The sequence below is a fragment of the Barbatula barbatula genome (genome assembly GCF_947034865.1).
Source record: "Barbatula barbatula genome assembly, chromosome: 6".
Lineage (NCBI taxonomy): Eukaryota > Metazoa > Chordata > Actinopteri > Cypriniformes > Nemacheilidae > Barbatula > Barbatula barbatula.
The window spans coordinates 25,296,357-25,322,306 of record NC_136765.1 but is presented as its reverse complement, the minus strand read 5'-3'; the positions used below and the strand labels follow the sequence as shown (position 1 = coordinate 25,322,306).

At 40.7% G+C, this 25,950-nt stretch overlaps 2 protein-coding genes across 2 annotated transcripts in view; one reads left to right on the top strand and one right to left on the bottom strand.

Moving 5' to 3' along the window:
• eif2ak4 (eukaryotic translation initiation factor 2 alpha kinase 4) overlaps positions 1 to 12,412 on the top strand; it is a 22,844-nt gene extending 10,432 nt beyond the window's left edge. The window contains exons 23-36 of the mRNA XM_079459378.1: positions 408 to 451; positions 743 to 808; positions 888 to 1,061; positions 1,141 to 1,275; positions 1,347 to 1,454; positions 1,540 to 1,668; positions 7,686 to 7,772; positions 7,846 to 7,955; positions 8,034 to 8,092; positions 8,179 to 8,276; positions 8,479 to 8,547; positions 9,883 to 9,927; positions 11,149 to 11,264; positions 11,739 to 12,412. Coding sequence (XP_079315504.1) covers positions 408 to 451; positions 743 to 808; positions 888 to 1,061; positions 1,141 to 1,275; positions 1,347 to 1,454; positions 1,540 to 1,668; positions 7,686 to 7,772; positions 7,846 to 7,955; positions 8,034 to 8,092; positions 8,179 to 8,276; positions 8,479 to 8,547; positions 9,883 to 9,927; positions 11,149 to 11,264; positions 11,739 to 11,796 — 1,298 coding nt within the window. The 3' untranslated portion in view covers positions 11,797 to 12,412. The remainder of the gene's footprint in view (positions 1 to 407; positions 452 to 742; positions 809 to 887; positions 1,062 to 1,140; positions 1,276 to 1,346; positions 1,455 to 1,539; positions 1,669 to 7,685; positions 7,773 to 7,845; positions 7,956 to 8,033; positions 8,093 to 8,178; positions 8,277 to 8,478; positions 8,548 to 9,882; positions 9,928 to 11,148; positions 11,265 to 11,738) is intronic.
• A 793-nt stretch (positions 12,413 to 13,205) lies between these two features.
• LOC306895014 (cysteine-rich motor neuron 1 protein) overlaps positions 13,206 to 25,950 on the bottom strand; it is a 31,106-nt gene continuing 18,361 nt past the window's right edge. Inside the window, exons 9-15 of the mRNA XM_079457907.1 lie at positions 22,180 to 22,301; positions 21,312 to 21,503; positions 18,479 to 18,697; positions 17,885 to 18,106; positions 16,467 to 16,568; positions 15,275 to 15,435; positions 13,206 to 15,104 (exon numbers count right to left, since the gene is read on the bottom strand). Of these exons, the coding sequence (XP_079314033.1) occupies positions 14,928 to 15,104; positions 15,275 to 15,435; positions 16,467 to 16,568; positions 17,885 to 18,106; positions 18,479 to 18,697; positions 21,312 to 21,503; positions 22,180 to 22,301 (1,195 nt within the window). The 3' untranslated portion in view covers positions 13,206 to 14,927. The remainder of the gene's footprint in view (positions 15,105 to 15,274; positions 15,436 to 16,466; positions 16,569 to 17,884; positions 18,107 to 18,478; positions 18,698 to 21,311; positions 21,504 to 22,179; positions 22,302 to 25,950) is intronic.

Here is a 25,950-nt window from a genome sequence, read left to right as displayed (position 1 = left end):
TAAACACTGTCAGTACCGCGGTAAATGATCTCTGCGTGGGTGTAACACTAAACACATTTCCTGTCGTTTATACACGTTCATCTAATGGAAAGCAAGGATTTCCTCCATCCTGTAGCTCAACTGGTAGATCATGAGTTACATTTATGCATTTGTTAGATGCTTTTATCCAAAGCGACTTGCATTGCATTTTTCCTTTACATTTGTTTCTAATTATGTGCAATCCCCTGGGATCCAACCCACGACCTTGACGTTGTTTAGCCGTGCTCTTACCACTGAGATACAGGAAAGAGTTCAATCCTGTAAGTCTCTCTGGTGGTCATACGTGTAGATTTACACAACACGAGAACATCAGTTAGATAGCGAGAGAAGTGAAGAGTGATGGACATTCACATACGTGTCCTGTGTAGACTATGACCACAACATACAACAGGCTTTCTGTGAAGAGGGTTCAGTGAGTTCACACGCTCTCCTCACGTTCTGCTATCATGGAAGGATGAATATATTCTTCATTCTGTCATTCTTTTTGCAATACATTTCACATGTGATCACGTGAATTCCTATGTGAAGCCCAAGGGATCACATGTAAAAACCCATGACGACGTATCTCTCATCGTTGCACATGTGGTCCCTTGGCTGTGGTCCTCTCTCTCTCTGTCTCTCTCTCTGTCTCTCTCTCTCTTTCAAATAACAGAATAAAAGAAATAGAAAGCTAATAGAATCTCTCTCTTTTCTTTACACGCAGAGTGAAAAACTGACGAAGCGAGAACTGGAAGCCAAATTCTGTATCCTGTCTTTATCCAATAACAGTGTAAGTCACAGTCATACAGAGTAAAGGTGTTGACGTGATGTTCTGATGACTGGTGTGTCACGTGATTATGATGTCTCAGATACAGATGTTGTATAAGTTCATCGAGCAGAAGGGAGATCTGCAGGACATCACTCCTCTCATCAACTCTCTGGTCAAACAGAAGAGCTCAGCTGTCTCTCAGATGGCCAAACAGGCACTGAAAGATCTGGAGGAAGTGATGAACCTGATCGATAAACTGGGCGTCAAACTGCAGGTGAGATTCTGATTTCTCTTATCCATTTGAAATGAGCGTGTGTGATTTCCTTCTCATGTGTGTGCTGGGTGTTTTGAAGGTGGTGGTGAATCTCGGGCTGGTTTATAAAGTTCAGCATCACTCAGGCATCATCTTTCAGTTCGTGGCATTCATCCAGAAACACAAGCGCACTGTACCGGATATACTGGCGGCGGGAGGACGTTATGATCATCTGGTAATCTGTGCTGTTATAACTCCGAAAGCGTTTGTTGAGAATGATTATATGAATGCTGATGTGTTTTTCAGATCGTGGAGTTTCGAGGTCCGACAGCCACAGGTCCCGTGCCGTCAGCGGTGGGTGCCAGCATCGCTCTGGATAAGATCTGCTCTGCTGTGGCAAACATGGAAGAAGCGGTGAGTCTGATCTGTTCTTTATATACGGTATCATCTTTATAGACGTGTGTGTTGTTATTTCATGTCATTCTTGTCTGTCTGTCAGCCTGTCGTGAGCTCCTGTGATGTTCTGGTTGTTCCAGTAGGACATTCCTCTATGAGCAGAGCTATTAAAGTCACTCAGAAACTCTGGACAGCTGGAGTCTCATCAGATATCGTCCATGATGTCTCACAGGTCTGTTTCCTTCTCCACCGCTGCATGATTACCTTAAGACAACTAGATCATCTTAAAGGAAACATGTCTGTCTGTCTGTCTCACTGCATCTTGGTCGGTCTTCATGTGTGTGTATGTTTCACTGTTTCTGTCTCTCTCACTGCATCTCTCTGTCTGTCTCACTGCATATGTCTGTGGGTCTTCATATGTGTCTGTAGGTCTCACTGCATCTCTCTGTCTGTCTCACTGCATATGTGTATGGGTCTTCATATGTGTCTGTCTGTCTCACTGCATATGTCTGTCTGTCTCACTGCTTATGTCTGTGGGTCTTCATATGTTTCTGTCTCTCTCACTGCATCTCTCTGTCTGTCTCACTTCATCTGTCTGTCTGTCTCACTGCATATGTCTGTGGGTCTTCATATGTTTCTGTCTGTCTCACTGCATATGTCTGTCTGTCTCACTGCTTATGTCTGTGGGTCTTCATATGTGTCTGTCTGTCTCACTGCATATGTCTGTGGGTCTTCATATGTGTCTGTCTGTCTCACTGCATATGTCTGTGGGTCTTCATATGTGTCTGTATGTCTCACTGCATATGTCTGTGGGTCTTCATATGTGTCTGTCTGTCTCACTGCATATGTCTGTGGGTCTTCATATGTGTCTGTATGTCTCACTGCATATGTCTGTGGGTCTTCATATGTGTCTGTAGGTCTCACTGCATCTCTCTGTCTGTCTCACTGCATATGTCTGTGGGTCTTCATATGTGTCTGTAGGTCTCACTGCATCTCTCTGTCTGTCTCACTGCATATGTGTATGGGTCTTCATATGTGTCTGTCTGTCTCACTGCATATGTCTGTCTGTCTCACTGCTTATGTCTGTGGGTCTTCATATGTTTCTGTCTCTCTCACTGCATCTCTCTGTCTGTCTCACTTCATCTGTCTGTCTGTCTCACTGCATATGTCTGTGGGTCTTCATATGCTTCTGTCTGTCTCACTGCATATGTCTGTCTGTCTCACTGCTTATGTCTCTGGGTCTTCATATGTGTCTGTCTGTCTCACTGCATATGTCTGTGGGTCTTCATATGTGTCTGTCTGTCTCACTGCATATGTCTGTCTGTCTCACTGCTTATGTCTGTGGGTCTTCATATGTTTCTGTCTCTCTCACTGCATCTCTCTGTCTGTCTCACTGCATATGTCTGTGGGTCTTCATATGTGTCTGTAGGTCTCACTGCATCTCTCTGTCTGTCTCACTGCATATGTGTATGGGTCTTCATATGTGTCTGTCTGTCTCACTGCATATGTCTGTCTGTCTCACTGCTTATGTCTGTGGGTCTTCATATGTTTCTGTCTCTCTTACTGCATCTCTCTGTCTGTCTCACTGCATATGTCTGTGGGTCTTCATATGTTTCTGTCTCTCTCACTGCATCTCTCTGTCTGTCTCACTGCATATGTCTGTGGGTCTTCATATGTGTCTGTCTGTCTCACTGCATATGTCTGTCTGTCTCACTGCTTATGTCTGTGGGTCTTCATATGTTTCTGTCTCTCTCACTGCATCTCTCTGTCTGTCTCACTGCATATGTCTGTGGGTCTTCATATGTTTCTGTCTCTCTCACTGCATCTCTCTGTCTGTCTCACTGCATATGTCTGTGGGTCTTCATATGTGTCTGTCTGTCTCACTGCATATGTCTGTCTGTCTCACTGCTTATGTCTGTGGGTCTTCATATGTTTCTGTCTCTCTCACTGCATCTCTCTGTCTGTCTCACTGCATATGTGTATGGGTCTTCATATGTGTCTGTCTGTCTCACTGCATATGTCTGTCTGTCTCACTGCTTATGTCTGTGGGTCTTCATATGTTTCTGTCTCTCTCACTGCATCTCTCTGTCTGTCTCACTGCATATGTCTGTGGGTCTTCATATGTGTCTGTAGGTCTCACTGCATCTCTCTGTCTGTCTCACTGCATATGTGTATGGGTCTTCATATGTGTCTGTCTGTCTCACTGCATATGTCTGTCTGTCTCACTGCTTATGTCTGTGGGTCTTCATATGTTTCTGTCTCTCTCACTGCATCTCTCTGTCTGTCTCACTGCATATGTCTGTGGGTCTTCATATGTGTCTGTAGGTCTCACTGCATCTCTCTGTCTGTCTCACTGCATATGTGTATGGGTCTTCATATGTGTCTGTCTGTCTCACTGCATATGTCTGTCTATCTCACTGCATATGTGTATGGGTCTTCATATGTGTCTGTCTGTCTCACTGCATATGTCTGTCTGTCTCACTGCATATGTCTGTGGGTCTTCATATGTTTCTGTCTCTCTCACTGCATCTCTCTGTCTGTCTCACTGCATATGTATGGGTCTTCATATGTGTCTGTAGGTCTCACTGCATCTCTCTGTCTGTCTCACTGCATATGTGTATGGGTCTTCATATGTGTCTGTCTGTCTCACTGCGTATGTCTGTCTGTCTCACTGCATATGTGTATGGGTCTTCATATGTGTCTGTCTGTCTCACTGCATATGCCTGTCTGTCTCACTGCTTATGTCTGTCTGTCTCACTGCATATGTCTGTCTGTCTCACTGCATATGTCTGTCTGTCTCACTGCATATGTCTGTCTGTCTCACTGCATATGTCTGTCTGTCTCACTGCATCTCTCTGTCTGTCTCACTTCATATGTCTGTCTGTCTGTCTCACTGCTTATGTCTCTGGGTCTTCATATGTGTCTGTCTGTCTCACTGCATATGTCTGTGGGTCTTCATATGTGTCTGTCTGTCTCACTGCATATGTCTGTCTGTCTCACTGCTTATGTCTGTGGGTCTTCATATGTTTCTGTCTCTCTCACTGCATCTCTCTGTCTGTCTCACTGCATATGTCTGTGGGTCTTCATATGTGTCTGTAGGTCTCACTGCATCTCTCTGTCTGTCTCACTGCATATGTGTATGGGTCTTCATATGTGTCTGTCTGTCTCACTGCATATGTCTGTCTGTCTCACTGCTTATGTCTGTGGGTCTTCATATGTTTCTGTCTCTCTTACTGCATCTCTCTGTCTGTCTCACTGCATATGTCTGTGGGTCTTCATATGTTTCTGTCTCTCTCACTGCATCTCTCTGTCTGTCTCACTGCATATGTCTGTGGGTCTTCATATGTGTCTGTCTGTCTCACTGCATATGTCTGTCTGTCTCACTGCTTATGTCTGTGGGTCTTCATATGTTTCTGTCTCTCTCACTGCATCTCTCTGTCTGTCTCACTGCATATGTCTGTGGGTCTTCATATGTTTCTGTCTCTCTCACTGCATCTCTCTGTCTGTCTCACTGCATATGTCTGTGGGTCTTCATATGTGTCTGTCTGTCTCACTGCATATGTCTGTCTGTCTCACTGCTTATGTCTGTGGGTCTTCATATGTTTCTGTCTCTCTCACTGCATCTCTCTGTCTGTCTCACTGCATATGTCTGTGGGTCTTCATATGTTTCTGTCTCTCTCACTGCATCTCTCTGTCTGTCTCACTGCTTATGTCTGTGGGTCTTCATATGTTTCTGTCTCTCTCACTGCATCTCTCTGTCTGTCTCACTGCATATGTCTGTGGGTCTTCATATGTGTCTGTAGGTCTCACTGCATCTCTCTGTCTGTCTCACTGCATATGTGTATGGGTCTTCATATGTGTCTGTCTGTCTCACTGCATATGTCTGTCTGTCTCACTGCTTATGTCTGTGGGTCTTCATATGTTTCTGTCTCTCTCACTGCATCTCTCTGTCTGTCTCACTGCATATGTCTGTGGGTCTTCATATGTGTCTGTAGGTCTCACTGCATCTCTCTGTCTGTCTCACTGCATATGTGTATGGGTCTTCATATGTGTCTGTCTGTCTCACTGCATATGTCTGTCTATCTCACTGCATATGTGTATGGGTCTTCATATGTGTCTGTCTGTCTCACTGCATATGTCTGTCTGTCTCACTGCATATGTCTGTGGGTCTTCATATGTTTCTGTCTCTCTCACTGCATCTCTCTGTCTGTCTCACTGCATATGTATGGGTCTTCATATGTGTCTGTAGGTCTCACTGCATCTCTCTGTCTGTCTCACTGCATATGTGTATGGGTCTTCATATGTGTCTGTCTGTCTCACTGCGTATGTCTGTCTGTCTCACTGCATATGTGTATGGGTCTTCATATGTGTCTGTCTGTCTCACTGCATATGCCTGTCTGTCTCACTGCTTATGTCTGTCTGTCTCACTGCATATGTCTGTCTGTCTCACTGCATATGTCTGTCTGTCTCACTGCATATGTCTGTCTGTCTCACTGCATATGTCTGTCTGTCTCACTGCATCTCTCTGTCTGTCTCACTTCATATGTCTGTCTGTCTGTCTCACTGCATATGTCTGTGGGTCTTCATATGTTTCTGTCTCTCTCACTGCATCTCTCTGTCTGTCTCACTGCATCTCTCTGTCTGTCTCACTTCATATGTCTGTCTGTCTGTCTCACTGCATATGTCTGTGGGTCTTCATATGTTTCTGTCTCTCTCACTGCATCTCTCTGTCTGTCTCACTGCATCTCTCTGTCTGTCTCACTTCATATGTCTGTCTGTCTGTCTGTCTGTCTCACTGCATATGTCTGTGGGTCTTCATATGTTTCTGTCTCTCTCACTGCATCGCTCTGTCTGTCTCACTGCATATGTCTGTGGGTCTTCATATGTTTCTGTCTCTCTCACTGCATCTCTCTGTCTGTCTCACTTCATATGTCTGTCTGTCTGTCTCACTGCATATGTCTGTGGGTCTTCATATGTTTCTGTCTCTCTCACTGCATCTCGGTCGGTCTTCATGTGTGTGTATGTTTCACTGTGTCTGTCTGTCTCACTGCATATGTCTGTGGGTCTTCATATATTTCTGTCTCTCTCACTGCATCTCTCTGTCTGTCTCACTGCATATGTGTATGGGTCTTCATATGTGTCTGTCTGTCTCACTGCATATGTCTGTGGGTCTTCATATGTTTCTGTCTCTCTCACTGCATCTCTCTGTCTGTCTCACTTCATCTGTCTGTCTGTCTCACTGCATATGTCTGTGGGTCTTCATATGTTTCTGTCTCTCTCACTGCATCTCGGTTGGTCTTCATGTGTGTGTATGTTTCACTGTGTCTGTCTGTCTCACTCACTGCATCTGTGTCTCTCCCTCCCTCCCTCCCTCCCTCCCTCCCTCCCTCCCTCCCTCCCTCCCTCCCTCCCTCCCTCCCTCCCTCTCTCACTGCATCTCCCTGTCTGTCTCTCTGCATCTTTCTGTCTTTCTCACTGCATCTCTCTGTCGGTCTTCATATGTGTCTGTCGTTCTCACTGCATATGTCTGTCTGTCTCGCTGCATATGTCTGTGGGTCTTCATATGTTTCTGTCTCTCTCACTGCATCTCTCTGTCTGTCTCACTGCATCTCTCTGTCTGTCTCACTGCATATGTCTGTCTGTCTGTCTCACTGCATATGTCTGTGGGTCTTCATATGTTTCTGTCTCTCTCACTGCATCCCGGTCGGTCTTCATGTGTGTGTATGTTTCACTGTGTCTGTCTGTATCACTAAATATGTCTGTGGGTCTTCATATGTTTCTGTCTGTCTCACTGCATTTCTCTGTCGGTTTTCATATGTGTCTGTCTGTCTCACTGTATCTGTCTGTCTGTCTTCATTTCTTTGTCTGTCTATCTGCATCTGCCTCACTGCATGTGTCTGTCTGCTGTCTAACTGCATTTGTCTGCATTTCTATGTCTGTCTTCATTTCTCTCTGTCAACATCTGTCTGCCTGTGTTTGTCACTGTGTTTCTTTATAACTCATTTCACGTCCATATCATCTCCATATATCATGATCATTGTTATTAGGTTTGTAACTGCAAATATCTGACCCCTTAAAAAGTGCTTGTCAGCCTTGACAATACAGTATTGAATCATTTCAAAAGTACAGTGCTTAAGGTTACATGCGACTGTGTTTTCTGTATCTCCTCCAGCTGAAAACCCTTTTACACGCGTGTGTGTGTGTGTACTTGAGTTTAAGATGCTGATAGTTTTGTGTGTGGTTTGACAGTCTCAGGAGAGTCTACTGGAACACTGCAGACTGGCGGGGATCTCGTTCATGGTCCTGGTGTCAGATAAAGAAGGAAATCACCTGAAGGTACATCACATCCACAGAAAGACCCGCAGCCTTGTGTGTCTCAACTCCATAAGATCTTCATGTTCTCTTCCAGGTGAAGTCCTTCGAGAAAGACCGTCAGACGGAGAAGAGAATCCCGGAATCCGACCTGGTGGATCACTTCATCCAGAAGAGTCGCACCAAACTCTCAGAGGACAGGAACAGGTGAGCGTTGGCGATCTGTACACGCGCGTGTTAGAAAGCTCAGGTGTCTAAAGGCTGTGTGTGTTTTGTGTCCGTCAGGGAGATTTCTGAGGGAGTTTCACTTCAGAACCCAAAGGCTTCACAACTGGGAAACTCAAGTAGACTAAATTTGTTCATCAATTCAAAATCAGATGGTTTGTGGGTTCCTGGTGGTTATTTTCTTTTGATGTGTTGGTTGCGTCAGGTCTGTCGGAGTCGCACGGGAGCAACAGCACAATGAACGTCAATCTCGTCCCACCCGACAAAATCTCATCCAGTTCCCGCAGGAGGTACGAGACACAGGTCAGTCCAACCCACCATTTACTATTTCATAACTTTACATTAATCTATAAGGTGCTCTTTGACTTGATATTGTGATGTATTTAGTGTGTTCATTTATGAGCAGGATTAGTGTGTAATTCAGCGTGCACGAGCAGCACGAGGGTCAGATCACACATATACAGAGAAAATGTATGACTTGAATGTTCCTTATTCTCTCCTTCAGATACAGACGCGACTGCAGAACCTGGCGAGTCATTTACAGAACAAGAGCAACGACATCGAAGTGTTGGCTGTAAGTCCATGATGTCACTTCCTGCTTTCAGACTGTCTCGTGATTGAAGTTTTTATCTTAGAATGTCACAGCAATGAGCTTTCTAGATTGAAAACTTTAACCGAGAGTGGAAGTTTAAAGTGAAAATGAGTTTCCTCAGATGAGCTAGTGGATTATAAACCGGGTGCGTTCACTTATAATCAATGTTATTAACCTCCTAAATATGTAAGAGAAATCAATATTTCAAGGATAAGTTCACCCAAAAAAAGACAATTGTGTTATTTAATCTGGTGTCCTTTGAATCCCCAAATGGATTTCTTTGTTAAAACTCAAATAGAAATGAGGCACATTTTCTTTTTTTATGAATAATAATGGTATGTGGGTCAAAGACGAGAAAGGGTTTAAGCATAAAAGCAATAAGTGCTTATACTGCTTTAAATTGTTGTTGTTAAAAAAAAAGAAAAGGTTTTCTGTAGAATTTGCATTTAAAGTTTGTCACTTACCAGACGCATTTATCCAAAGCAACTTGTTTAATGGATTCAGTCAGAATATTGTGACAGCATTCTTGTATATTTACAACAAAAAACAATTCATAACATATTAAAAGACCCAAAATGACCTTTCACCCCAAATGCTAATATGTTGTAATTTAAAAATATTTCTGTGCCACCATCTTGTTTTCTTACTCATTTAAAGCAGGATAAAATCTAATGTGCTCCCTTATTTGTTTATATTTTAATATGTACAGGTCAGAATACGCATTTATACATAAATATTGTGTTACAATGTAACATGAGTTCGACCAAATTTTGACATTTTATTCTCCCAAAGGTAGTTGAAAGCGTAAAGTAGACATTTGACTAAAATGCTTTTATAAATGTATTTTGATGGGAACATCGTAACGTCTTTGAACTACAGTATATATGAAATAAGGTTCGTAAACCTTCAGGACACTTGGAATATCTGACACAAGTGTCTTTATGAAGCTTAAGAAGAGTCTGTCACCATCCACTCCCATTGCAAATCAAAATCCCAAAGAAAGCCGAATCGGGTTTAAACGACACAGGGATTTACTGCTCCTCATGTCGTGGCTTTTTTGACGAATGACACATTAAAATTTTGGGCAAACAGTCCCTTTAAGACGACATTTACAATTGTACAGTTAGAATGAATCCACGTTTGTGGAAACAGAAACAAACCGGTAGTGTGGACAGGAAACACTCGAGACGCATGCTGTTTTTACCCTCACTTTTACTCTGTTAAACCTTTCCTGTTGACCGGTGCCATGCCTGTACCCAGATAAGACTCTATTGTGTCTGTGAACGTCACAACCTCTCCTGTCACATTCCTCCGCAGGTCGACCTGGCCAAGGAAACGCTCATCTACTTCCTGTCTCTGGAGGTTTGTACCGCCCTCCATTATTATGAGCCCTTCAGAGTAAAGGGAGAGAGGGAATCCTGGGAGGAAAACAGCAGGCAGGGAAACCCTCTCGTTCCTTTCACATGAGTCATCAAGAATACACTATCAGATTAGAGATTTGGAGAATTTATTATAACGTTCAACAGGCTACATCATGAATCGTGTTGTTGAACTATAATCACACTGTTTTTCAAATACATTTAGCAATGAAGTTAACAATCCATAATGAATCAGAAACGTAAACTAAGCATTTTTTCATCTTCAACATCAGTTCATGTTCATTTCAACAATTTTCAATTTCAAGGTACTGCGTGTTCTTACAATATTGCCTAAGCATTGAGCATATAACATTAGACATACAGTATCAAACATTACAGTCAAATTAAAACAAGGAAAACACTTCATTTCAACATACACAGTTATTTTTGAAGTCAATATCTGTTAATACACCACCAACTAACATAAAGAATTGTATGGACATGAACTGACATATAACATTTAGCAGTTTATCTAACCTTATTGTTAAGTGTTACCAACACAAAAAATCTAAAAGCAATAGTATACAGCCTCAGAAGAGACCATTTCATACTTTCATTTGTAAGATTCAGTCCAGTGTCTGTTAAATTTCAACACAATCAAACCTCAGGAGTGACGTAAAGATGATCAAATGTGAATCATGTGTGAAAAACTGATCAAATTGAGGAAATCACATAAAAAAATTATAATTCAACTTTTCCTGAGTATATGTCGAAATATGACTGTTGTGCTGCTTAAAAGTGAATCTGAGCATCGTTTCTGTTGTTTTCACCTGCTTCTCCAGTTTTCATTTTCTGCAAATAGAAACAAGATTGTTCTTTGAAATTCGGGATAAAAAATAGATAATCTTGCCTAAACACATGCCTATAAATAAAACTGAAATCGTCTCCTCATTCTTTTCTGCGGCTGTTTGTAAAATAAAGTGAAAACATAGTACTTTTGAACCTTTATATTAAAATAATTTATTTTAAACATTTGCTATCAACATCATAAGATGATCAACAATCTCCAAGAGTCTGGAATGTGTTTATGCATTAGATTTTTTTTATGTAGTTTTTGAATCATCACGTGGCATTATTTGGCAACCTCTCTTACATGTTGGATATTGATAAAGTGCGTAAATCTGTCAGAGATGATAATGGCTGTTGTTTTTCACTCTTCTCTCAGTTTGACAGTGAGGAACAGTTTAACGTGAGCGTGAAAACACTGCTGTCCCGTCTGCCCAAACAGCGATATCTCAAATCTATCTGTGAACAGATCCATCACTTCAAAATCTCCAAAAGGTGAAAGAGATTCTAGCAGGCAGTCTGATAAACTACATTTCTTTTGACGCATTAAAAGTGTCATTGAGAAGTTTATTCTGATTGGTGTCTTTCATGTCTGTAAATGTGGATGTTTTTGACTTGTAGTGATTGCAGGGGATAATGATGTCATATTATATTTCTCTCTTAAACTGATCATTTGTTGTGCGGTAGTTCAGTTCTGTACATTAAAGACATTAAAGCTTCAGTTTCAAAGTATGTGATCTGTAAGCGACTGCTCGCTTTTGCCTTGTTTCCAAATGTATTTGTTCCTTTGAATTTGGGATGTTCGAGATCTTCTCCACAGCCGGTGTTTGTTATTTTCTGTGAACTTTTATTATGGTGGATTTACTTTAAAGACGGTTGATATATGAAGTATACGAGGGGCACAAATGAGGTCTGAACGTTGTCTTGTGTTTATATTATAATGATGTATTTGTGTTTGTGTCTTGGCAGGGTCTCTATCGTGGTTCTTTACAGTTACAGGGACGATTATTACAAGATTCTCCTTTAATTTTTCACCGCCAAGACTCTTCCTGTAGAAATGAAGGTGAACGCGTGTCTCAAAGGTTCTGCAGTCAGAAGGACTTTATGCCAAAGCTGATTTCCAGAGGGTCCAGAAAACAATCCCAACATAAAGATCACGTCATTTCCAACACAAAATACTGTACAGTACTGAATATCAGTAAATAAAATATTTTCCCTTATTGAAAGTTGTTCTTATTTAACACCCGACAGTCGCAGACCAATTCAAATGTTCATTTAATCATCGTTTCTGGATGTATCGTGTCCATTTTAGTTCAGTATCTGTTGAATTTCAACAAAATCAAATCATCCAACATTAATGTGAAAGACTACATGACAAGACAAATGAAAACTGTTATAAAAATAAAGATTATCACATCAAAAATATATCCTGAATACATGTCGAAATATGACTGCTGTGTTGCTCTAACGTGAATCTGAACTTGTTCTCTTTGCTGTATTTGAGGTCTGAAAACACAGAGCATCTTTTCTATAATTTTCACCTGTTTTACCAGTTTTCATTTTCTGAAAATAAATGCAAATAGAAAAAAGTTTTGGTTTGAATATTGGAAGAAATATTGTTGTTAGTAGTTCACAGAATGACACAAAAAATGATAATTTTACCCAAACATATACTTATTTTTATATGTAAATATGTGTATTAACAGAATATATTATTCTATTAAGTTTATTTTTTATTATATATATATATACATATGTTTCAACTCAAATTTTTATTTTATAGTTGGATGTGTATTTGGAAAATAAAAAGATTCCTAGTATGTTCAAGCACATTTGGCAATAAAGCAATTTTTGAAATTACAATAGTCCTGAATTAACCTGAATGAATATAGAAATATCTAGAATACACTGAAAAAAATGACTTTCTTAGTAAATTAAATAATTGAATCAAGATTCATTTTCTTGATGAGCAAACTGACCCGTCTTGTTTATATTTCAGTGGATTTGTGATTTAAACAAGCTAAAATAATCTTGAATGAATGTTAAAATTTCAAGATCACTTTTCTTACCCCGTTTGGAGATTTATTTGCTTGTTTTAAGCACAAATTTGCCGAAATTTCATATACGTTTTCTAAAATCATGTCATTTTGCTCATCAAGAAAATGCATCTGGATTCAAGAAATGTTTGACATTTGTACTGAAACACAGGACAAATAAACTAAGTTAGAAAGTTGTTTTTTGCAGTGTATAGAAAGTATGCTGTAAAATTGTATAACGTAAACACATTACATAAGTAAATTGAGCACGGTGCAGAATTCATTGTTTCCTTTGGAAATAAACGTTCTGAGTTTGATGTTTGTGTGACAAATAATAATTGTAAGACATTTCTAGGGAGTGTTGGGTATCGATCCTTTCAATATAAATCTGGAGATTAGTAATTCCACACAATCCACTTTTATTTCAAAAACAAGTGTACATGTTACAGTTCAACATCTATGAGGTACATATTTACATGTTTCAAAGAGAAAATAAATACACTTGAGGAGTATAAAGCAGAACTACGAGAAACCTTTACAAAATCTGTATAGCAGCTTTGTGTTTCTCTGCCAACATCGGAGACGAGAACTCGACGACTTGAGCTTAAGTTTAGTATTAATAAATAATAACTGTGAAAAAATAAATAATCATCTACTATGTGTTTTGTACATTTAGTAAAGCAAACGGCTGCATTTGTTTGAATTCCTCTTTGAAGGGAAAGCCATGTCGACGGTGTCTCTTTGTTTTGGCGTCCTGTGAAACCTCTGAACTACAATCATCTGTGAATGAGAAGAACTTTCATGTGTTTCCAGAACGTTTGACGCTGTGGTTTCATCATTTGACGGGTCGATGATTAAAAATTCATGTGAATAACTTGTCGACAATACGAAGAACGGTACAGGATTATATTCCTGTGTGAACACGTCCATCCCAAAGCAAAATAAAACACATGAAGCCTTTTGGAGGACCATCAAGTGATTTGAAGAAAGCTCATCATTTTTATGACGATTAGAAACGTCGTTCATCCTTTATTCTCTCTCGTGTGGTTTTACATATGAACACAAAAGAAGAGAAACTTCTCAGTGGTTTTGTGTTCGTACAATGGTAGTCGATGAAGTTCAATGTTGTTTTATTACAAACGTTCTTCAAAATATCTAGAGGAGAATTTTTGGTCGAACGGTCACTTTAAAGGTCCTAAAATAGAGTCCTTGCTTTACATACAATATTTGGCGCATGATGTCATCCTAACATGTTCTTGACAGATTTAAGTTACACAGACGTCAATCTTTATAAATCTTTGGGCCGCTGTGGGAGATTTGTGGAGATGATATCAATGATCTATGACATGTAATGTGAAAAACAGATTTCTGTTGCCGTGAGCTCATGAACATGATGTGACTCCTCGCATTCACACTTCAGTGTGTCTGTGTGAACCCGTGACTAACATTACAAGTGAACCAAAAACACATGCTACACAATGTGACTGAATTCAGCCTCGACTATATTTATGACAAAACGAAATCTCACAGAAATTCACCACTGTGTGACGAATCCATACCATTGCATTTCAGTACAATCTGTGTTAAGCAGCTTTTTTAATAATCATATACGTTTTCTATGATTCAAAGTGCTCAAAATCATATGAATTGGCCTTGTTGTAAGTTTTGATTGTTGTTGAAGTGCATTCTGGGATTGTGCGTCAGAAACAGATGTTTACATTTGTGTGTTCGTGACTGAACTCGTACGAACATGCGGGGAACGTGAAGTCCATCGTTACCGAATGCTTTAAAAAGACGAACTACAAGTAACTGATATCAAATTGGTTTCTAGAGGTCGGACACACGTTGGTCCTGAAAGGCATCCAAAAATGTTTGCGCAAGATCAAATCGGATTCATTTGGAGAATCTCCAGCGGTGAGATCATGAAGCTCTTTCTCATCATGGAGTACGCGATCTTCTTACAGTCCATCTGTGTTTTTCCTCCTCCGTCCGTCCCGCGCGGAGTTTGAAACTCCAAGACGTCATCGTGGAGTTCCTGACGCTCAGCAGCAGTTGAGACGGTTGGAGGTTGTGATGTGTGAGGTGACAGGAGATGATGATGAAGGTGTTCGTGACGGGACGTCTAGCGATGGACCTCGGCGTGTCCGTTGGCGAGTTTGGCTCGCGGGATGGTGATGCGGTCCAAGTCCAAGGGGAAGTTCAGCGCGGATTCGGTCTTCGTGCCGTGGAGCTTGTTGTCTTTGGACGGCTCCACGTGCACCACCGAGTTCCTATTCATGTGCTTCTTGAGGATCACCGTCTACACAGAGAGATTTTCACATCAAATAAAAAAGCCTTTTATCCGTATGATATACGACATCAATGTGCAGTCCTGTGAAGATCATTCCAACGTTTATGACTTTTATGAACAAACATCAAACGATGACAAACCCACCGAACTGTGACGGACACAACAAAAGCATCTCTCACCTTTCTGGGAGCGCTGTAGCAGGACATCTGGACCCAGTCCTTCCTCCGGATGATGAGGATGGTGACGGAGAGGAAGATCACCACGGCCAACAGAATGGCCGCCAGAATCCAGGCTGCTGATTGGTAGAAGAGATTCATCTCCCCCGACGGAACTGTACCATCTAGATGAGAGAAGGTTTGCATTAGAAAATCTCTCCCAGCGGACAGTACGTCAATATTTCCACTGCAGATGAAATATAAAACAGCGCTCGTGTTGTTTTTCTTGGCCGATTCGGAGCGAGGCGCTCGTAACAATGAGCCAACATTCATGATCTCTAATCTTCTCATGTCACTCACGTTGTGTGGAAACTGTACATTAGCTCATTTATCAGATCGTACTGTACGTGGTTCGGATCCAGTTCTCCTCTAGAGCTCAGCCCAAAACACGTCACAGATCTCAACGTTAAACGAAAACAAAGAACGGCCAAACAATGCAAACGTCAACAACTTATGAACTATCATAAAAACTCTGAAAACCAAGAACAAAACTACTCCAAGAGTGTTATTAGAATGCTCCTTTTCAAGTAAACCAAGAATGAAAGTACACACTAGTTTTTTGTGTACTTCTCAGAAATATAAGCACAGTTGGTCCGTTTTTAAATATGGAGACTGATGTATTTAAAGTCCCAGTGAAATAAACAGCGTTTTTTATACATCAAATCGCAAGAAAGACAAAAGCCACACCCACTATTTGTCTCATTCAAAATTCCATTTCACTGGGAAAAAAATACGTAAATAAAAACGATCGCAACTTCCGGCTCACAGGGACTTGAAGTATACTTGGCTTGCAGATGTTTACTCGTTTCTTTAAATACTTATACTGTCATATAAATGTACATATTCATATAGTAACACATGCGATTTGGGGTGAAAACCTTTAGAGAAGATTAAACACTGATCTTTTGATACCTTTGACACATAAATAAGTAATCATTTTATGTTCTAGACACACAAACATGGCTTGTGTCGGTTCATTGAATGTAAGAAAGCGTTCTTTTAACTTAATATTCTTCCCTTTCAAGGTTTTTGATGTTGAACACAATTGTGCTGCTGTATACACTGAGTGTAGGTTTATTTCCTACATGACTTTAAATTTGTGTCCAGTGGACAACAAGTGCCCTAGTTAGTGTGTTTAGTTGGATGAGTGGAGTACCCGTGACTGTAAGGACTGAAGGAACGGTGGAGGAACTCTCTGTGACTCTGGGTTTGGTCGCTGCGGTCGACAGCATTATTGGCACTGATGTTGTGGTGACCTCTGGAACGAGAAAAGCAAAAACAAATGTTGCGCAGACGTCAAAAGAGCAAAGAGGAAAACATCATCAGATCTGCTCTAGACATGAATAACGGCGCGTCTGTGATTTATCTGCGACTATCTGATGCGAGTTTATATGAGAAAAACAAGCCGGTCGTTCTGTTCCCGGCTTTCTGAAATCAAAACAAAGACGAGATGAAACAAACAATAGCAGGTTTATTGGTCTGCGGGGGAAAAGCTGACGGGAGCTTTGCTCTTTCATTGAGAACGGCAGCCGAGAGGAAACTCGTGTCAATGTGCGGAAATCACTGGAATGTTTCCTGTGGACGACGTTCACACATAAAACATTCACAACACAGATGAAGATATCCATTCCTCAATCATCATATATTGTTGTGATCATAAAAAAAATCATGTATAGTCACGGTTGAACCAACATCATGGGTCAGCGGTGAATAACCATGGGATGTTTTTCCATGTTGCTTTAACGTCTTACTTTCCAACAGGTGAATTAAGCTTTTAACCAATAACTGTGAATTTACGTTGAACGAGCTGTCGAGTTTGCAAACCGAATCAATATTGCAATCGCAAATCTTTCTTTCTATCGTCATCTCTGTTTGAAACATTAACTCGCAGTTTACGTATCGTACTTCTTCACATGGGTTACAGTGAATTACATCATACCGACCATTCCTTCAAGACAGCTTCAAGTTACTGACCAAATTATTTTCCAGAACTTAGAAATACACACAAATATGTAAACGTTTAAATATAAATACAACCATTAAAAAATGAACAGGCCTGACACCAAAAAACAACATCTACAGACGGTTTCAGCCGCAACAACATAAACAACCGTCACGTGGCACAAACCTAACTTTCGGTAGACCTTCGCAAAAAGAATCAATAACTAATGTAGTAGAGAATTTAATAGCATTATTGTTACAATCAAATATTATAAATGAATCAAATAAATGATAGTTAACTATGGGTCAGGCACATGCATCCAATGAACCGTCAATACGTATAAAGATACAATAAAAATACTAAATTAAAACATAAATGTTTGAAACTTCACAGCTGTAAGAATAACAACATAGCGTAAGAATACGTTAGCATCACGCTTTATTCTAGCTGACGAACGATAAACAGCCGGTCTGAAACTGCAGCATGTGAGCTTAGAAGCGGACGTTATCATCCGTGATTTTACAAGAGTTACCGTGGTTACATCTATCGTTCCTGATGTCTCAGTATCACGTGAACGCTTCCGTTCTCCAGCTCTGTTCACTCTTTACAGATGTTTACCAGGGTAAACTCACCCAAACACTGCGGGCAGCACTGGCCCTTTCTTAACAAAGGAACCCTGCAGCGGGCCGGCCGACAGTGCTGATGAAAACACTCGATCGTCCCGTTACGACACGTGCAGCTGCTGCAGGCGTTAGATCTCCACGAATCCCCAGCCAATAGGATCACTCCGTTAGTGGAAACGCAATATTCCTGTTGGCTGCTGTTGACGGGAAGCAGCGGGTTGAGTTCGTCCTCTGTGAGCGAACGACAGAGAGAGAGAGAGAAAATCATTTTAAAGGTGTCGTACAGTCGCCTGCATTCATCACACCTGTATCCAACCACAGGAGAGAGAAAAGCCCTTGATATGCCGATTTGATTTAAAGATGAAACGCCACATGTGTTTCCTGCCCCGGGTTCATTTCACAGCCCTTGGTTTATTGTTTCTGGTAACACTCGTAATAAAACCAAAAACTCTCTCTCTCTCCTTTTAAAAGTTGGCCAAGTTCAATAAAGAACATGTCAAGGTATGGTGAAAGTTTTTAGTGCACATATCTACATTAAAAAATCACGATATATGTTTGCAAGCATCACGGCTTGGATGCCATACAGGTGGAGACATGTGGTACCTGGGCAGACGTAACAGCAGGAGTCCTTGATTTTGATTGGCCGGTGACAGAGAACAGGAGGACACACTTCAGAATCACACAGAACTCGTCCCTGTCTGCAGGTGCATCTGGTGCACTCGTCCAAACTCCACGTCTCTCCTTCGACATAGAGGTCACCGCCTGGAGCGCGACACACAACCATATCCACACCCTCCAGCTGACCGCTGCCAGACTCATCTGCTGCAACCCACGAGACACATTCATGAGGAAATCTGCTCTGAAGTGCTTTACTGCTGCAAACCACAATGAAACCATCAAACCAACAAACCAGTTAAGGCGCTTTTTCCATTAGGGAAACCCATTAAAAACACAGCTAACAATACAGTATATGTACGAGAAAGTCGTTTTGCTAGCGTTCTTAAAACGTTGTTTCTAAATATATAAGAATACGATTAAGATAATACACAGGACATATATATATATATATATATCAAATGCTAAAATAAGAAAGAAAGAAAATAAAGACGCCATCTGGTGTATTTTCATATTAAAAACCAAAATCATTTCGAATGTATTATATACACGATGTTTTAGTCATTATACAATGCATTTTATCCAGATTTGGACTTTTTGATGTTACTTTATCAACATCAGTAGCCTAACGTTATTGTCTTCTCTCTCTCGGTCATTAGCTGACGGGGATAATATTCACTTGTAATTGTGTTTATCAGTATAATAAGTATTATAAATATCTAATAATGTATAACGTTTACGACTATGCTGGATGCTGGTGTCTTAAATGTCTTAAAGGCGGTCGATGTTTACCTTGAACAGACGCTTACTGATACTGAACGAGTTCTTCTTTTATGGCAGGCAGGCTTGAGTCAAGAGGACACACCGCCACCTACTGTCCCTGTGTGTTTGTATATCTGATCGTATGTTTTATGTTTCATATTTTACTGTTAGGTAAATATATTCCATATATGGACAACTTGTGTGCTTCGCCGTTGCCAAAGAGAACAGGTTTAGGTCGCAGATTGTAACGCAAAAACAAATGGCGGCCTCCAAGTATAATATGTTTTCAACGTTTATGAATAGTGTGACAGTTACGCTGATTTTTACTTCACAATTATAAAGTCAATGCCGTTGTTCATATATTAAGCCAAACATCGCTCTATACCCAAGGATCCTTTTAACATCACTGCAAGAACGTTTTGATAACTTTGAGAGAACCTTTTTGGAGATATTTAATGTGTAAAGAGAAGTCAGTCATGAGCAGATTTAGCTCATCATGTCATCAGAAATATTTTCAGTTTCACTTGTTTTTTACAGATCAAATGTGAATTACACAATGATCTCCGGGAGGGAAAGTGTTTTTTTTCCATGTTTCACAATCGTGACATTACTCAAACATCTTCTAATACTGACAGCACTCATGTTGATCCCAACGGAAAGCGCTTGAGCGCTCACATCCTCAGGTGCTGTTGTGCAAGAGGAAATGTTTTGACTAGTTTAACTTCTGTACTTATATAAACTGTTCAAATGTCAAATCTTAATGTGACCGTGACAAACCGGCAACATTCCAGCGGGTTTCCTCCACAGATCCTTTACAGTTTTGTACCTGGTTCATGCTTTTGTTACTCAGACGGGACCGTTGGATCCACAGAATTATTTCGTTTTTACACCAGTGCAGTCATAAAATGTGCTTTTACGGATGTTTACTTTATCTCAATTGCAGGCAACATAAATGCCATATACTGCAGAGCTGCATGACAACGGGTCAAATGATAATCACGGTTCATCATGATTGATAACCACAATTGTTTTGTCAGATTAAAACTTAAAAAAAACGTGTTTTTTTCATATTGCTTCTCAAGAAATGCATCTTGATTCAAGAACTTTTAGACATTTGTACAAGACAAGAATACTTAGTGAGAAAGTCTGTGTGTTACTGAAAAACAGAAATCTAAGATACGAGTGAAAACATGTTTATCTTAAAATAAAACTGAACCCACAGCTGTGAATGTGTCTGAATATATCACAGTGGAGGTAAATATAGACTCCCAAGTGGACAACACAACAGTTTAGTGTAATATATTTGTTTATCTGTCCGCGGCGCTGAAAATAAACCAACACACTGAACACAAAACTGACTCCTTTTCCAGTACAGATGGACAAATATTCTTGAATCAAGATGCATCTTGATGAGCTAAATGAACTAAGAAAATAAATCTTGTTTTTAGACAAAAAAAAAATAAGACATTTCAGTGAAGTTGTGTTTAGAACACGCAAATCAAAATAGATAAATAATCTTGAATTTAGTGACTAAGAAAAAGGTCGATCTTAATCCAAGATTATTTCTCTTACCTCATGGCGGATTTAGTTTTGCATGTTTTACGCACAACTTGAAATAACATATGTTTTATGTTTTTATTTACAATTTGTACTGGAAAACAAGACAAAAATACTCATGTTTGTCACTGTACATACAGAAACTGATTTGTCAAGTCTCCAATCCAAAATCAATATTATAGAAGATCTCAAACATTTCTCATCAAATTGTGACTCAAGATAACCTCGGGCCGATCGCGCGCCCCTGCGGCGGCGACCACTCATTCCAATGTCTGACCTACCAATGTAAAATCTGTAGGATAATACAATGTAAGTCGTTTTGAATAAAAGCATCTGTAGATGTAAATTCAGATGATTTCACCTCTACAATCTACAATCATTTACACCTCCAGACTCTTCACATGTTCACACAATAACAATCTCGTTTCTTTCTGTTTTTATTTCCCTGGCCTGAACGATTTTAGGAAAAAAACATGGGAGACAAAGTTAACTGTGTCTGTACCTTCACAGGTAGGGCAGCACTGATCGGCTCTGAGCGTCGGGTGGGCACAGGTGGGCACCGGGCAGGTGATGAGAACACACATTTCATGGCCAGCGTGACAGTAACAGTCTCTGCAGCCGTCGTGCCAGCCGTCACCCTCCTCAAACCTCCGCCCGTCCGCCGTCAGACACACGCTGGGCTGTTTTTCTTCACCTGAAGAAGACACAATATAAGACAAGAATATACATCTGACAGAAATGAACTGCTGATTATAAATAACGTCCTCAGAATATTTGTGTCAATATTTATGTTGTGGCTGAGCTCAAGGATGTTCACTTTTGTAAATAACACACAAAACACACACAGTGTGTTTAAGTGCAGTCAGTGTGTATGTTTGTTTCTTTCAGTAATGGTTAGTTTTTCTCGATCTAAATATTTAACAGCGGGCTGAAAACTCATCCAGATGTTCCAAAATAGCAGCACTGCACAGTTTGCTTCAGAATGTCACGAGATAAGTGCCAAAAAACGCAAACACACTCCAAAAACACTTAAAACTCCAACATCAATGTATAACTTCAAAGTGACTTTAAAATATGTCTTCTGAGTTTGCCATACAACAGCAAAATGTGTTATCAACCACCCAGACACATTTGAAAGGAGAATAAAACACCCAGGTAACAACACCAAGGTCGTGGGTTTGACCCCAGGAGAAACAAATGTATAGTACAATGCAATGTAAGTCACTTTGGATAAAAGCGTCTCCCAAACGCATAAATGTAAACGCAGGAAACATAAGCAGGACTCCCCGCTCTCAAATGCACGTAATGCGAGTCCAATAAACTATAATAAACTATAATGAAGCACATGACCGATGACACGGTCAGCTCACCTTTGCACTCGCACACGCTGCAGCCCTTTCTGTCGGTTGTGTAGCCGCTGATGCAGCGTTGGTCGCAGGTGAACGGAGGACACTTGACACAGCGACACATTTCACAGCCGTGTTTATTCCTCCTGAGGACAGAAAAACACAACGACATTCATCAAATAATAGCACAGTCCTGAAACACACCAACCATAACAGAGAGATAAAATACACCACATAAACCCGTTTAAACATACAGCGCTGAAGTCTCCAGACCAGAACTAAACGGGTCTGGATGAGAACATCAATTCCTCTGGACCGCTGTCGAGTGATGAGCGACAGAAGAACGGTTCGTCTTCGCTGCTCGACAGCAGTTAAACTTCTAAAGAGAGTTGAAAGTGGATCTGGTGATACCTAATAACATGTTCAGATTCATTAAAGTCCCTCATCAGCCGAGCGACCCCCCGTCCAGATGCTCGACCTGCTCTAATAATGCACATCTGTTTCTAGTAAAGCAGCTCGCTCCTGAAATCCTCACGTCTAACGGAGATCCACTAGATGCAGGTAAACAGAATCAAACTTAGTTATCTCGCACATACTCCGGATATCTGAAAATGTAACGCGCTTCGCTGACTTTGGTGAAAAAGATCAAACTGGACAGTCGTACAGTAGCTGTGGTTCTGCTGACACGGCACACATCACACACATCCACGGTACACAAACACAGCCGAGCCCACCGTGACCTCCGACTCCCGCTTTGTTTGAAGTCTGCCTGTAAAATTTCACTCGGGACCTCTGCTGACTCCGCGCAAATTCCTGCCGGCCCTCTCCGTCCCGTCAAATCCCATGATGCTTTAGTCCCATTGAGAAGGGGAAGCGATTTAAGCTCTCTTTTGTGAGCGGCCCGGAGCGTTCAGCCGTGAAAAACGTCAAATCTAAACAGCCGCTCGGCGACCTCAGTGACACGGCTCGAGCCGACCGGGATCTTCTTCTTTAAATCTGTCTTACTTACTTGTGCTGTTCTAGTCTGTCTAGTGTACATAGAACCATGTGAAGGGATCAGGGGTTCAGTTCCAGAACATTCACTTTACTTGGTTCATTTCTAGCAGCGTCACAGCCAACATGACACAAAAATACGACAGAATACTATAGAGTTTACTAGTCTGGTATAATTGTTATAATACACTTCATAGTGAAATTCATAGTGTTAACAATAGAAAAGGCTATAGTACAGTATAGAATATTTACCATAGTTTTGCTTACAATTGCCTATAGGATAAAAACAAGATCTCAAACAAGTACATTTTTTGCAATCACATCTCGGATATTGTGGGCCTTTGTGTAAGTCTGAGACCAAGACCATCTAGAAATCACCTGTGTAGGAATTGTACTACAGTTTACTATGGTAAATATATTTGTACATAATGGTATCTACTATAGAAAAAACATCACAGTAAACTATTATAGTATAATAATCATGCTAATATTCTGTAGTATTAATATGATAAATGAATGACCCCGCTGTTATGCAATATAGCATTAACTATAGGAAGCGTCGGATCATGTTGCCAGCACCACACAGTCCTGTAGATTCATCCTCTACAACATTAGGAAGATGAGACCTCTCCAGATGATCCAGAATCCAGCAGCGGCAGGACTGGTCTTCAATGAACCCAAGAGAGCACACGTCACTCTTCTCTTCATTAAGTTACATGGCCATCAAATTATAAAAGACCACCATCTTTAGTATGAGATGGGTCGAATGAAAATTCAAATAAAATAAAATAATTGCACCGTATGGATCTTGCCGAAGGAAACATCTATTATTGTTTCTAACATTCTCTATCTTAGGCCCGGAAGACCTATCGTTTTATACAGTCATGTGACCACCGTAATATTGAAAATATATTGCGATGACACGATATCGGTCATATTGTTTCATCCGTACTGACTTCTATTTCTTTTCTACTCTTTCTATCGTTAAAAAAACGTAGCTTTGTGTACTGTGGTACGCTACATGAGACAGTTTTTGGCACTTGGTTGTCCTCATGTTGTTCCAATTGCGTCAGTTATTGTTTAACTCATTTGCAAGTTGCTTTGGATCAACGTGTCTGCTAAACGGCTAAATGTAAAACACAGTTTCTAGGAATTGTACAATGTTAAATAGTTTAACCATTTTAAATCCCAGAATGCATAGCAATGAGCTCAGTTATATGCCGTGTCCATATTCGCAAACACGGGCGATAGAAATCATGCAAGATTCTTAAAAGAAGAAAAAAAGAGCAAGATAGAATTCAAGTTAAAGTTCACACATGCGCTGTGATTTATCATAATGTGTGTCTAGAGTAAAGGTTTCTGGTTTTGTGTTGCGTCTGCACATCTCGCTGGTACTAAATGTCAACAGCGAAGCCACTAAAAGCAGAATCTCATCTTCCGTTCTCCACACGAGCCTCTATAAACAGAGATTTCCTCCGGAGAGACACATGCGACTGCGCTCAGAAGACTCAAACTTCTGAAAGCTTCCGCCTTCAGAAATGATCCAGGAAACCCTTCGGACCCCCTCAGACCCCGCGTATCCCATTAAAATCTCCTCCAAACTCCATCGAGTCTTTGTGGATTTGACAGCAGCTGAATACTGTTTTGAAACAGAGGATCGGTTCATGAGGAGAACACTGGCTCTTCATGACACAACAGTCCAGATGTTTCATCAGGATCAATGGTTTACAGCGGGGAAATGATGCAGGCGTGTCATCTGTGTGACAGTTTGGACAACTACTTCACATGCTGTCCTTAAAGGGATACTTCTGATCAGGCCAGCTGACAGTCTTGCCTGGGCCCGGGACAAGATAATCTTAGATGGGCCCCCCCGTACTAGTTCCAGCTTCACCGTCTGGGCCCCCCCCTATCCTGGGCCCGGGACAACAGACCCGTTTGTCCCCCCCTATCGGCGGGCCTGCTTCTGATCATTCTGTCATGAATTACTCGCTGTCTAGTTGTTCCAAATCTGTATACATTTCATTGGTTAAACACAAAGATATTTGGGCGAATACTTGTAACCAAACAATTCTTGGCCGTCGTTGACTCCCATAGCAGGAAAACATACAACATACAGAACTGTTTGCTGTCCTGCATACTTCAAAATATCAGAACAAAGACTTTTATACAGATTTGGTGAGACTCAACGGTGAGTAAATGACGACAGAACCTTCATTTTTGAGTGAACTGCACCCGTTAACATCGAGATTACCATCAGTCCACTTTTAACCCCAAAGGAAACATCATTTGACACTAGAGCTAAACATGGTGCTAGACCAAAAGTTATTTTGAAAATCCTAAAATGTTTCACATGCTGAACGTTTATAACGCAATGTATAGTCTCAAGGTCTTTGCACATACAGTCTGAAATGTTCGTATTTGGCACTTGTTTGTACGGTGTGTCTCAATTGTCAAAACGCCTCTCAAAATGTTTGCCACCGATGTGGAAAACGCAGAGAATCAACCGATTTTTGACGAAACAGACGAAAATATGGGATTGAACGTGTAAATGTGATTGACACAACGTGAGGTCGTATTCATTTTTTGATTGATCATGATATTTTGCTTTGTATGACAAGACATTCTCAAAACAAAGTTCCTCAATCTACATGTTGCCTGACGTGCAGCCGATCAATGTCTTGATTTAAACACTGAAGTATCTAGTACAGTACAACTAACCATCATAAACACTGAAGTATACTGCAGCGTATACTAAGGTAAGGTTTAAAATCACATCTACCATCATAAATATTGAAGTATACT